Below are 13,323 nucleotides of genomic sequence, written 5' to 3' on the forward strand. Positions count from 1 at the left end.
TCAGGTTGTTTTTAGGGGGAGCACATGTCTGAGAGTTGGGTATCAGGAAGGGTGAGGGGATTAGCGAGCCAGAGGGTTGCAGTGGATCGCCAAGACTTTGCTGCACATCTCTGACATACTATAGATGTGCATGCAAGGATGATCCGGTGACATTCCCTAGTCTTAGGCCCTAATTCAGAGGCTCAGGGTAAAATTGGATCCCTGCACAACAGGAGTGTGCACGGGGATCGGAATTTAGAGTTTTGCTATAAAAGCCACATCGTCAGCAATTTTCCTCTAACAAATTTTAGCAGGTCAAACCTACTGAAGTTTCTTGAGGAGAAAACGTTAAGGAAAACTCCATTGCATGCAGAATTCCCTGCAGCAAGACCCGTTTTTCCATTCAATGCTCTATTTTTGCATAACAACCAGGGACGGCTCCTCCGCTAAGGCGGAGGAACGTCACCCACTGCTTTTAGCAGAAGAAAAATAAAATGTTAACCGATAGCTATTATCATTTTCTTTTTTTTTTGCTGAACCAGGATGGGGTGGGGCTGGGATGGAGATGGAGGGGACTGGAGGGAGGAGTAATGGTATGTGTACCCTAAGTGTGCATGTCTGTTTGCCAGCCATGTTGGGCCAGCCAAACAGACATGAGCAGAACCAGGCCACGCACACTAATCGTGGTGCTGCTGTCATGCTGGCGACAGCAGCATCATGATTGGCGGAGGGGAGTCTGGAAGCCTGTGCGCTTCCAGACAAAGAGGAGGACAGAGGAGATGAACACGTCTCCCGACGTGACCGGATTAGTGGGGTGTAAAAAAATAAATAAAAATTAAGCCCCGCCCCCCCATGTTCAGTGGCAGCCGCCACTAATTACTAAAAACATGAATTATTATGGTATTATTGCAACTAGTTGATATCTCATCCTGGAATATTAGCATTTACTGGCTGTGGCTGATATCTTTTCCTTTACCAACCCACTCATAATGAGGGCCATAGTCAGTCTCTTCCACCTTTACTTGTGCTTTTCAAGTATTATCCCACTAGACCTGAACTTATCTCCACAAATCTTCTGATGACTAAGCACTGCGTTTCTTCAGCCTTGGAGATTTCCTAACTCCGTTTTTTAATTTAATACAAGGTCTGACTGTTCAAATGTTTTTCATACCAGGGCTCACTAGTTTACTCTATCATGGACCATCATGGAAATGTATTTTTGGTTTGTTATGTTTAATGCTTCCCTCCTGTTTTTACATGGCTTGCTACTAAGTTTGTCTCTGTGCTGACTTAAGTTGTCATGTGCACCAGTGCTTCCTTATAGGTATTTCTGAGCCTGTACTTGCAGTATTTTATTTTTATGTAGCGTGGTTTTGCAGCTCCTTCCTCCAGTTGCTCTCTGTAGCGTATTTTGTTTGAATGAGTTAATTACACTCTACCTACTTGTTTCATCCATCTATCATAGCTTTGAAAAGTCACTAGAATCGCTTTTTGTTTTTCATAATTATCTGGCAATCTACGAGCCCCTTGTTTTATGCTTTCTCAGGTTCATCCTTGAACTTGTATGTACTGGTCGGTCTACCATGTTTATAATTTCTTGAATTTCTTAAATTCAGTTTCTTATATCTATTCAACCCTTGTCCTGTTTGCGTGTACTGAGCAGTCACTGAAGGGATGAGAGTGGATCTGTATGAGGAGTTGCAGTTTGTGGTCCGGAATAAGTCTGAAGGTTGAATATCTTTGTAGACTTTGATGGAAAAAGCTTGAGCGGAGAGAAATGCAAAGCCCGGAGCAAGGCAAAAGCTGCCAGGTACCAGCTGAAGACCCAAAACTTGGAATTTGGGGATGGTTTGATGAGGTCAATAAAGTCTATTACACTTGCAAAGCAATTACAGCTTTTTGATATTCAGAAAAGTGACTGTATCAATTAGCAAATGTATGGGACACACTCCACCCAACAGTTAACCCTAGGTCACTGGGCAAGCAGAAGCCCAAAGTGGATTTGTATGTGACTGGGACAAACAATAAAAGTCAACATTAAGCCCAGTGAGCTGCCACTCATGGCCTAAGTTTGAGAAAACATACTATCTCTCCACCCAAAGCATTTTGGTGACTTTTCATGCGTATAAAGCTCTATATAAATGTAATTGTAAAAAAAATGCATGTGCAAACAAATTCCCATATAATAAATATCCTTATATCCCAGCATCTAGACTCTAATGCACAGAAAAGCCTCGGTGAAGGTGGCTATTGCAGTCAGGTGCTCGGATACACACACCCTTTTACGATTGCATTTGCATGGATCCTCACCTTCCGGAGTAGAACCAAGAACCCTGGCCAAGGACACCATTCAGTGCCACCCAACAGCAATTTTAGCATTTTTTTTCTTCCCTTGAAATAAGCCAATTTTTGGAATGTTCACTGATCCGTTTCATCTCCTTTTACTTGTAGATTATGTTTATAAGTACATATGTTTCCTAGTATTAAGTCAGACAAAAGCCACAATGGTCACATATGCCATCAGCACCCAAATTTCACAAATTTGTCATCCAGGTCTTTAGGGTTCTAAGGATGAGTCCTTGTTCAAATATAGCTTTGACAGGACCGAGGCAACAAAATATTTGCGTAATGCTTATGAAAATTGTAGTGGTTTTCTGTTATTTTCTCATTGTGTTAGTGACCAGTTGTAGATTACGGTTCTTTTACCATCTGCATGCAGTTGGTAGGAATAATTAAATCAATACAGTCCAGTAAAAATGTCCATGGGCAAAAACAGGTCTGTAGCTTCTAGATCCTTGCCCGGCCAACCGATCCATCACCCATCACAAAGGAGATCACTCCTATTATTCTCACAAGAAGCCCTTTAAACAACCTACACTTTTTTACAAATGAATAATCTCAACAATGCTTAGTTTCCAGAAGTTAATGCCTGACTGGGCAGCTGCGGTTTCCTGTGAGGTCACATGACTTTATCCTAAACAAACAAAGCAAAAAAGCCTTTGAACTGAAGAGAACAGTGTCAATATTCAAGAAATCATTTGAAGCTTTCAAAAGCATGCGTCTCCAATGAGCTGCTATCGATACAGAAATAAAATGTGAAGTTCTATGTGGAACATTACCCAATGATTAAAAGTACCTTCAGTGTTTATTTACCTCTTTAGTAGAGCACCTACAACTCACCTTCTGGTGGTTTCCTGGCACTTTGATTTAGGAGAGGACAGAATGGATGGACAAAATTGCACAAAGGTCTCCTATTGTAGGATGTATCTTTTTGGGATCCGAAAGAAGTACAGCTTTGCAAACAGTATGTGGACGCATTTCTATGGCCTAGCATACTTCAAAATATTCCTTGCATTTTTATCAGAGGGCTTTAATCAATCATGCAGTGCGTGTATATTAAGAAGCCAATGCAAATCTGCCAGAAATATTACAAAAATACCAGAAAGGTTAATGGGCACCTTTTGTTTGCCCCTCCCCCCTCATAATTTCTTTTCCATACATGTCTTGGACAAAATTGCACTTTTGGAAATGTGCTTCAATACAAACTCCGGGTCCGGTCATTACAACAACTGGAAGAAACACATTGGTCAGCGTTGGAATGAAAACTAAGGCAGCCTCTGTTTTCAGAGCCTGTCAGGGTTGCTCGTATATTATTAAACATGTCTAAATCAGTGCCAGAAACATTAACTACTGGGCTGGCTAATTGATTCTAAGTGTTATTTTGTCAATACTGAAGTGACACCCCATCTGGATAGGGATTAGTTCCAGCTTTGGGCTATCATTTATGGGTCAGTAGGCTACATGGCTGCACACACAGGAAGACTATTAACTTTGACATAATGATGGCCAGTGGAAGGTCGGTTGTGGCTTGGCGCATTGGGCCCGGCATGGAAAGATCTCATTGAAGACATTCGTGCTCTTTGCTAATGGGAGCCCCACTAAGGTCGGTGCTGTGTACCTGTAATTACGGTATCCAAGGTTACAAACAATCTGAGTTTCTTAGTGACAAGACAATAAACAGTAGCTTCAAATTACAGAACGAAGGTGAGGCATTTGTCCAAAGTTTAAGACCAAGTGCAAAAAATATTTATTAAGACAAATTGGATGCGGTGGTGAGGATAACAAAACCGCAAAATGTAGGTTCATTTTTATTTTGTAATTGGCAATAATAAAACGCAACTGCTTTGAAAATAGTGCTTTTTTATTTTTAGTGACCATGCTTAAGAGGTTCAACATGTACTATAAAACGTACAAAACAGTAACAAATATTCTAGATAATATATTTACCAGCACCTATGTTAACACGGTGCTTTTATCTTTCTTGTATTGCACATTTAGAGTAATTACAAAAATAGCAATTTTTCAGTAAGCAATGATATATGTCTTTACATTTTGTGCACACCATGATTTAAAAATGTAAAAAAAAAAAAAAAAAAAAAATGAAAAGTGTTGAATAAAATACATTAAGTAGAGAGGGGACTGTGCAAAGACTAACCTCCGGTAACAGACACGGTTCATAAGGCAATTTCTGGTACATGAATGGAGGAGGTACAGCATGCAGGATCGGAAGACATTACTAATGGCAGAACTATTATGCAGCTGATGTCGTCCACCAGTCACGACCCCGTGAACCCTGGCTAACCTTGGTTAAAGTCTTAACCCTTGGCTACTGGCCGATAGGGCTCACGAGAGCAAGGTTAAAACCGTCACGAAAACCTTGGGCTCTGGTCCACAGCTGAGGAAGTGTTCCTTCGCTGTTTTTGGCGGGAATGCTGGGCTGGAAGGTACCTTCTATCTTGCAGCGGGCCTCACAATCTTCATTGCCACGTAGTTCTGAAAATAAGTAACAATAAAAAAGGTTTGAAAACATACAGACGCACTTTTTGGTTACATTGTGTATTTTTTAACAGATTGTAAACCACACCTCGTGTTAATTCAATAACTAGATTCGCAGCTACTCTAACCAGGCTGCTAAAGACAACTGTGGCCCTAATACATTTTTGGCAGAGATTAATAAAAATGCGGTCTAGACAAATACTAACATTAATTAAAATGTAAAAACATAGAGGCAAAAGTACTGCATAATATTTTTGAAGGACGACTGTGCAATCCTTCCGATTTAGTGCAAATGATTTTAATTGTGCAAATTTATCGTAATTCAGAAACATTCATTAATATGGAACTGAAAAGCACACCTTAAACACGTAGCAGTGAAAGGAGAATGTAACGAAGAAGAAACGCAAGATGTAATAAGACTTGGTTAGGAGTTAACGCAAAGTTACCTTTTGTGGGATGCACTCCCTTTAAGAGCGAAGATGCCAGAGGCGCCCAAGTATGTAGCAAATAAAGTGCTGTGTTACTAATTCAACTAAATGGGAGAAGTAACCATCAACCTGTAATAGGAGGCGGAGAATGGGGGAATAGTATTTAGAAAGTACTTACGGGCAGCGAGTAGAAGAGTATTGCGAGGAACAACAGGACGAATATCAACACTATGAGGCCGATGAAGATCCACTTGAACCGGCGCCACACAATAAATTTGCATGTCTTGCATGGATTTGTGAACCAAAGGAAGGAGGTTTCTGGTCGGCTGCATTTGGAAAGACACAATATTAATCACCCCGACAAATGGTAATGGATCTCAGACTATCCTCTTGGGATATAATGCAGTTGGGTCAATAATTAATCGAACACACAAACTAATGCTGAAAGCATCTGGCCTGCTGCTAAAGACATGCACACGAGTGAAAAGAGGACATACTAGGTGAGAAGAAGGGAAGAATATACAGACATTAAGTTTGCCATTACATTTTTTGTAGACACTGGCAGCATATGCCTGAGCTTATATTACATAGCTTGCACTAACATTTATCCTTTACATACCTGTCATAGCTCCAACTTTAAAGCAAAATATTGACCAAATAACCGGTGCAAAATGAAATTTGTGCCTCCGTCACTCATTGGAAATGCAGTATTTTCATTGATTTGGTGTTCAAATATCAGTGCAAAATTGCATCAACATGCAATTTGTGCAATCTTGAAATGTTAGTGCAAAAATACATTGGCACTGGTGAAATCAATGTAATCTGGCCCAAAATATGTATTGCAGTCTATTTTTGTGACATTGCGAATGCAAAGGCATAATTGGACAGGAAGAAAAATGTCTTACTTTGGAGGGTCCAACTTGGGGTTCATGTTGGGTTCATCACGTCCCTTGCCAGCTGGCCTCTCTTCGACTTCTTTTTCATTCAAAACTTCAAGCGTCATCTCAATTTTACCCTTTAGAAAACAAAGAAAGTGCAATCATTTTATATCACATCATACAGAACACACTTCACTGCAACCAGATCAGTTTGAGATATTTCGACAAGTCAGTAAAACTTAAATAAAGAAAGAAAACGAGTGTTTTGTTGGAGTTTGTAAAATACAGTGTCTAAAAATATCTGCCCAAACAGGATACCACGTTAGGACCTCAGAACACTGCTCACACAACTGACATGGAATTAATTGTAATCGATATTTGGTAATTTATATGGTCTACCATGATGTTCCTGTGAAAACCTCCATGTAGTTTTTAAACACTTTTTCATAGGTATTTTCTAAACACAAGATCTGCTTTCTACACACTTTTCTATTGTTGTATAGGTTTGATAGTAAAAAAGGTTCATAGCTTCAAGTGCATGTGAAAAAATGAATGCATAAAGTTATAATACTTCCCTCACCATCACCCCCAACACTTTTTACACTAACATGCGACTCCCTGCTCCTCATGTGGTAATGAGATGTCACTGATCACTCCTCTGTTAGTCAGCGGTAATGTGATATCACAAATACCATTGTGTTTAATGTGATGTCACAGCTGCTTCTGTGGTAATGTGACTTCACTGCTCCCCATTTGCAAAGACAACATCACTGTTTCTACTGTGGTAGTGTGACTTTGTTGCTCCTATGTGGTAATGCAACACCACTGCCTCCTCTATAGTAATGTGACTTAATGTGACTTAATTTGAACACTAGGAAACTTACCCTACATGTCAGCAAAGAAGAAGCAAGGCAACATGATGCAATGAGCAGCCACCACACCGGTAACTCAGGGTGTCCTCTCCTAGACCATAAAGTACACACGCACCTGGAGATTACCAATGCTTATGTGTCCCATCACTACCTTTATAACTCTGCCCTCCTCCTTCCAAATGCACAATAGCGTCAAAAATAATTTCAAGAAAGACAGCTGAAAACAATTCTTCAAATTAAAAAGGAAATAATGTCGACCTTTGTCAATAAAGACTCCATCATTTTGCTCACTCTGGAACATTTAACTCAAACAGTGCAGTACTGCTGAAACAGAGGTTGAAAAAAATGGCTTGGGTCTTTTACAAATTATATTTCTACAGTCTCCCTTCTGGCCTCTTCTTTTAAATGGCAAGCTTTCTTGGAATGTTGTATGCCCCCCACCTGGAGACCACCCTGGACCTGCTAGAATGCTTCCTCCTGAAGCTTTCTGCACTTCCCTGCAGCAGCCCACTTCACACCCCACTCTCTATCATCACTAGTATTTCACCGTGGCAAAGCAGAACATTCCTGGGTAGCCCAAGCAAAGCCTGCTGTTGCAGGTGAAGCAAAAATACATCTAGGGCCGCTTCAAAGACCCCAGCTTGAGGCAGAAAAGTGGGCGGTTGCTTGAAAGTGTGAAGACGGCTACCCTTCAAGCTCCTCCTGCTGATGGTGCCCTCTACATGCGAGTGAGAGATTCATTGGCAGCTTTTGAACAAGAATGTACCAAGACTATCTCTGCTTGGTTACCGAGCTGCGGAAACTGCTTTGCCTCAGACACTGGGACTTCAGGATGCAGAGTCTTGCGATGTAAACGCACACCCGACAACCCACCCGCATAAAGCAGGTGTCACTCTTTTTACTTCTATTCACCCACCCGACACACACAAAGCCTCCTTAGCCTTTAATATGGTCGCATGTTTTTCAAAACTGTATCACACTCCCTCCTCAAAAAAAGTGTTAATTCCTTACTCACTTCAGCGAGATCACCCTCTTAACCACCTGACTTCTACGATTTTGAATCAACAAGCTGACTGAGATGTATCTATGATACATATTTTGGAAGTGGTGGGGAGTTGTGAATGCTTTTCGCTAACACAGCTCTGGTGCATGTGATATAACTGGTTAATATGAAATCTGAAACAACTTGAAAACGCCATTCATAAATTACTTGACTAGGGTTTTATTGGTATGCATGTATACAATCATTAACATCATAATATGTAAAAAGAATATTTAATGGAAAAGTTCTCATGCTACTGTACAGATCACATAGTTGCCCGCCTTTGTTCCAGTAGTCCTAGTTATCGGTTATCACTTTTAATTTGTCATTCTGCAAGATGACGAATAGTCTTTGCTGTCACCACCGGTGGAGGCAAATGAGTCCTGATAGGAAGCACAGATTAGCAAAAGCAGGATTTCAATACCTCTGCTTCACAGAACACAATCTGGTGCAGAACTTCTGCCAAATAAGACCAAGTTGCACAATCTAGCATAACCTTCCTCAGGCCCGGTTAGGGCTTAAGTTCTAAAGACAGATGCTCTGATTCAACTTAACGTCACAAGCTCACGGTACAGATTCAAATATTCACAGAACCCCGTTGAAAGCCTTGGAAATGGCAGTGCTGAATATCTGTGCAACCGTCTGGAAGGCCATGGTTTTCTTCACCCGGGCTAACAACGTAGTTTTTAATGCTGGCACTCTGCGTCATGAGCTTTGGAAGACTCACTTTCTCCATCAGATTAATCGTGCATGCTGGAGTCAAAACGTCTAACCGTGTTTATAGATCACGCAAAACTGAGAGCGAGCTAATGCCTTGAATACTGTGTGAAGCAGTTTCCTAAAAAGGAACTCAAATCTGCAGGCTATTATATTTGTCAGTGGGCATCCTGAAGTGGAACGGTGCATGTTGGAAGCAAGTCTGTTTTAGAACTCGCATGGTTGCTTTCATTTGAGGTAACTAAAGGACTGTCAGAGCGGCGGCCTCTTTTCTCAAGCATTCCTTCCACAGAGAGGCCTAGCTTGACAAAACCTTGCCTTTCTCTTTTAGCCACCCCTCAACTCGAAATAGGCTTCCTTACTTTGGATGTACACAAATGTCCTGTTTCAACTCTGATGTCATGGTGATGTGGCAGAACGTGGTTCACTTCATAAAATGACTTTGTCCATTGCGATTTAAAATAAGATATTAGTGCCACAAAAACTTAAACTAAACATTGTTTCAAAGGAGATGGTAAAATATTGGTGAAATTCAATCAGATCCACTGTACAAAAAGTGCAGTAAACTGCTGACAACGCTAGACAATTTAAGCACAATATGCAGGGATATCTGACTTTAGAACAAAGAATCCTTTTTTTTTTGTAAACATATTTTTGCTCAGCATAATCTACACAATAGAGCACAAATACCTCTAATTCTAAATAAACGAAGTCCATCACCTGAGAAGAAACTGCACCATTCCAGCAGCAAAGATGAGATCATAGGCTGCATTAAAAGGCCAGTATATAACAAATGTGTGAAACTAAAAAGAGGTTTGCATGAATCTTGATCAAATTCACACACCAAGCAAGCACTGGAAGTGCCAAGCTAAAAAACTGTCTCGCACAGATTTGGGCTGACTGAGGCCGGATCACAAAATATTTTTGACTAACGCTATTATCATGTCCATAAGTAAGGCTGTGCTTGCTCTAAACATCTTTTACCACTGAATCTGGAAAACATAATTCTAGCTGCTGCATTTTGTCAGAACAACATTTGTGCATCTTTGTTCTATGGCATTTTGTTGTGGCTGTGGTGATGTGTTCTGTTTTTCATGCTGCTGTGTTTGTGCTACATTAGTGCAGTGTGAATGTGTTGTATTGTACTGTGTTGTGCTCTGTTTTGATGTGTTCTTTCATATTTTAATTGTATTTTCATGTGGTTTATTTATGTTATTACGGCATGTCCAGTTGGTTACTTTGTGATGTTTTGCTGAGTTGCATGGCTCACTAATCACCTGAGAGGGTATCTAGGCGCTTGGAGAGGTGTGGGATCCTCAAAACGCTTATACCAATAGCAAGATCTTCACCTTCTTGTGAAACTCAAGAAGTGAGGAGGAGGCGCTGATGTGTTGAGAGGTTGCTACATGTCTAGATGTGTCAACAAAAACTGCTATATTTCCAGCCAAAAGCTACACATTCAGTGAAAGTTCCTGTGATAAGTAACCATTTCCCACACTGTATGTGGTAAAATAGTGCCACTCCAGCTCTTCAGTTGCTTGAGGCACGAATCGGCCCAAAACTATGGCAGAGCTTGTGTCTTAAGTTAGTTCTTATTTTGTGATACCCCCGGTGTTTTGTGTAGCTTCAGGGCTGGAGCAGCAGAATTTTACCACCTGAAACAGCAGAAAATGTTTGCCTGTCGCAGGAACTGTAATGGCATATGCTGCTTTTTCTGGAAATGTAGGAGCACGGATTGCAATATCTAAAGGACATAACACAGTAACATACGATAAGCAACAAAGTATAACAGAGCACAGCAAAACAGTTAAGAGAGAACACAACACAACTTCAAGCTGGAATCTGCAACGCAAAAACACAGCAACACAAAACACTGATCACATCACTACCACAAGAACATGCCACACAACAAATATGCACAAATGAAGACCTCCAGAGTCTGTTTGTCTGTTTTCCTACTATGATGGTAAAAGGTGTCCATATTTGCACTGAGCACTGCCTTAACAAGGACGAGCGAAAGTGCCGGTAAAAAGCGTTCTGTGATCCGACCTTAATGTCTTGAATGGGAGGGCCGGCAGAGAAGCCTCTGTTAGCTATGCACGAGCGCCATCTGGTGGTACAGAAAGTAGGGCACATTAACAGTTTTTGATGTTCAGGACCGGTCAGATTTGTCATAACTAGGTATAACGTATTGGAAACAATACAGTTACAGGATAGGAAAGCCAGCCGTCACTTGCGTTACAAGGCAATTACTAGCTGACATTTTAAAAGTATAATCCCTGTTGTGCCAGCAGTTGAAAAATTACTAGAGGGCGGTAGTATATGTCATCTTCGCAGACATGAAGTCCGACATCTGATGGGAGCCTAGTCACCTGCTTCCAGGTGATTTTTTTTAAACACTAACAAGCGAGCAGACGTTTCTGCACACAAAATGCTATTATACATTAGACCTTGACAGTGCTTAATTTATAAATAAAAACGTGCCGGTGGCCAAAGCCTTCTTCTTAAACACGTACCTGCAACAATTAAATGTGCGAACACGGAATACTGAAGCAGCGTAATCCTGAAGCCATCTCGGGCCTCTTCAATCTATTTACAGCCACTCCCTGACCTTTCAGCTCACTCTTGCAGCTTTGGGCTTTCTTCCTTTGTGACACCTTTTCATTTTTTTCTTCCTCCGTCTTTCCCATATGTGTCTTTTTGCTCTAAATGCTTGAGGCATAAAAGTAAGTGCTGGCCCTCAAAAATAAGTGCTGGTGCCCCACACAGGAAATCATAAACACAAATTAAGCACTAGACCTTGAGCATTGGTGCAGTGAGCAGGGTTAGACTGTCCTATAAATAGGGCAATCTGGCAGCGCCCAAGGGTCTGGCAGGTCTCTGATATTAAAACAAACATTTCAGGCAGCATTCTGAAATCCACACAGGCTTCCATACCTTGCAAACCACTTATACATTGTGTCTTTAAAAGTTCAAAACCGCCACAACTGTCAAACATGGGCCACCTTTTTAACTTTCTAATTAACTAATGGGGACAAAAAGTATTTTGGTGCCCAGGCCTAATTTCTGTCCCAGTCCAACCCAGGCAGTGAGTTATTAAGCGTTAACAGTGCTAATGAGCTGATATTTTTGCTCTGATTATTCATGTATGTTAAAATGACAAAACAGTGAAATATACCTTCCAATGAATTTACTGCATCCAGAGTCAATATCTCTGATGTACAACAGTGTATGAGACACTGTGATTCATAAATGGGTCACAAGAGACCTGCCTCATTAATATTCATGAGGCAGGTTGCAATTATGAACCCATTGGGAATGGCTGGCACTCACAGGGATGTTGTATTTCAAATCTAACAATGAAACATTTCAGTTACATTTTTTAAGAGTAGGCAGTGGTCCGCGGAACCACTGCCTGCCCGTAAAAAACATTTTTGCATGCGTTCACAAATAAGGGATCCCTTCCCGTTTGCAAAAGTGGTAAAAAAGCTAATGTTTTAAAACCGCAATTCAGTTGCAAAACATTCATATATACCACTGCAAGTCGCTGCTAGGAAGGGACACCCTTGACACGCCCATCCTAATAGCGAATCGCTACAATTTTGTAACTTGATAATAAACTACTGAATCGAAAAATAGGGTTTGGACATCCAAAAATGCTTTATTTTGATGGCAAATGGCTGAACAGAAAACAATCGTTGTACATCTGGCCCATAATTTAGTCAAACCTGCCACACAATTTGTTCTGACACTGCCGTATAATTTTAGTGGTTTGATTTTAATGAATTCAGTATCGTAACAAGGATGCCATGGGTTCTGGTTCAAGTACGGAAAATTACCCCCATTGACTGCTACTGGAGCAGTAAATCATAGCTATTATCAGGGTTTGATGGACCCCTCAGGAATCTGTGCCCCGGTGCCACTATGCTTGCTGTACCAATGGTGGCTACATCCCCGAGTGAACGACTGAGTTTCCGATTTACCATTGTCTATTAAAGCGCTTGTGCTTAACAGCTCCACAGTGACTAAACAAATTACCATAACTAGTTTTAGACACAACACAAAACATGTATTGCTTGTGCTGGTCTGATATCTACATACGAGAACATTTTAAAGCAATTTTAGTTGGTCAAAAATTTGGTCATGTACCAGAATTTGAAACGGGTCATTAAGAGAGATGTTCTCTTACGGTTGGGTATAATTATTTGCAGCATCATTGGATGTTACCAGTCTCAAAGGGGTGCCAGATTAGATCATCAAGGCATGGGTTTTACATTTTTAAGTCTACATCTTGAGTCAGAATTCAATACTGCGTGGCCAGCATTGCCTGTGAGAGGTGGTAATCCTCAAAATGCTACCTAGTTTAAAACCAGTTGTCCGATCGAGAAAGTATGCTCTATGTATGGAAACAAAAGTTATATTGCGCCAGAGGGTGCTGTGTAACACAGACAGGGAAGTGCAACAGCTTCGTCTCATTAAAGTGATAGGTGGAGAGCCGACATTTCAGTGTGGTCCCATTATTAGCGACCTTTTGCTGTACCCCGACTTGTGTAGGCATCACCTCCTTATTC

The 13,323-nt window shown here is 40.9% G+C and overlaps 1 protein-coding gene across 6 annotated transcripts in view; it reads right to left on the bottom strand.

Annotated features, from left to right (window-relative positions):
- Positions 1-4,162: 4,162 nt before the first annotated feature.
- MYOF (myoferlin) overlaps positions 4,163-13,323 on the bottom strand; it is a 686,313-nt gene continuing 677,152 nt past the window's right edge. For all 6 annotated transcript variants that reach the window (XM_069239822.1, XM_069239820.1, XM_069239821.1 and 3 more), the window contains 3 exons: positions 6,149-6,258; positions 5,422-5,569; positions 4,163-4,812 (listed from right to left, as the gene is read on the bottom strand). In XM_069239822.1, the coding sequence (XP_069095923.1) occupies positions 4,771-4,812; positions 5,422-5,569; positions 6,149-6,258 (300 nt within the window). In that variant the 3' untranslated portion in view covers positions 4,163-4,770. The remainder of the gene's footprint in view (positions 4,813-5,421; positions 5,570-6,148; positions 6,259-13,323) is intronic.

This window comes from Pleurodeles waltl, chromosome 6 (assembly GCF_031143425.1).
Source record: "Pleurodeles waltl isolate 20211129_DDA chromosome 6, aPleWal1.hap1.20221129, whole genome shotgun sequence".
Lineage (NCBI taxonomy): Eukaryota > Metazoa > Chordata > Amphibia > Caudata > Salamandridae > Pleurodeles > Pleurodeles waltl.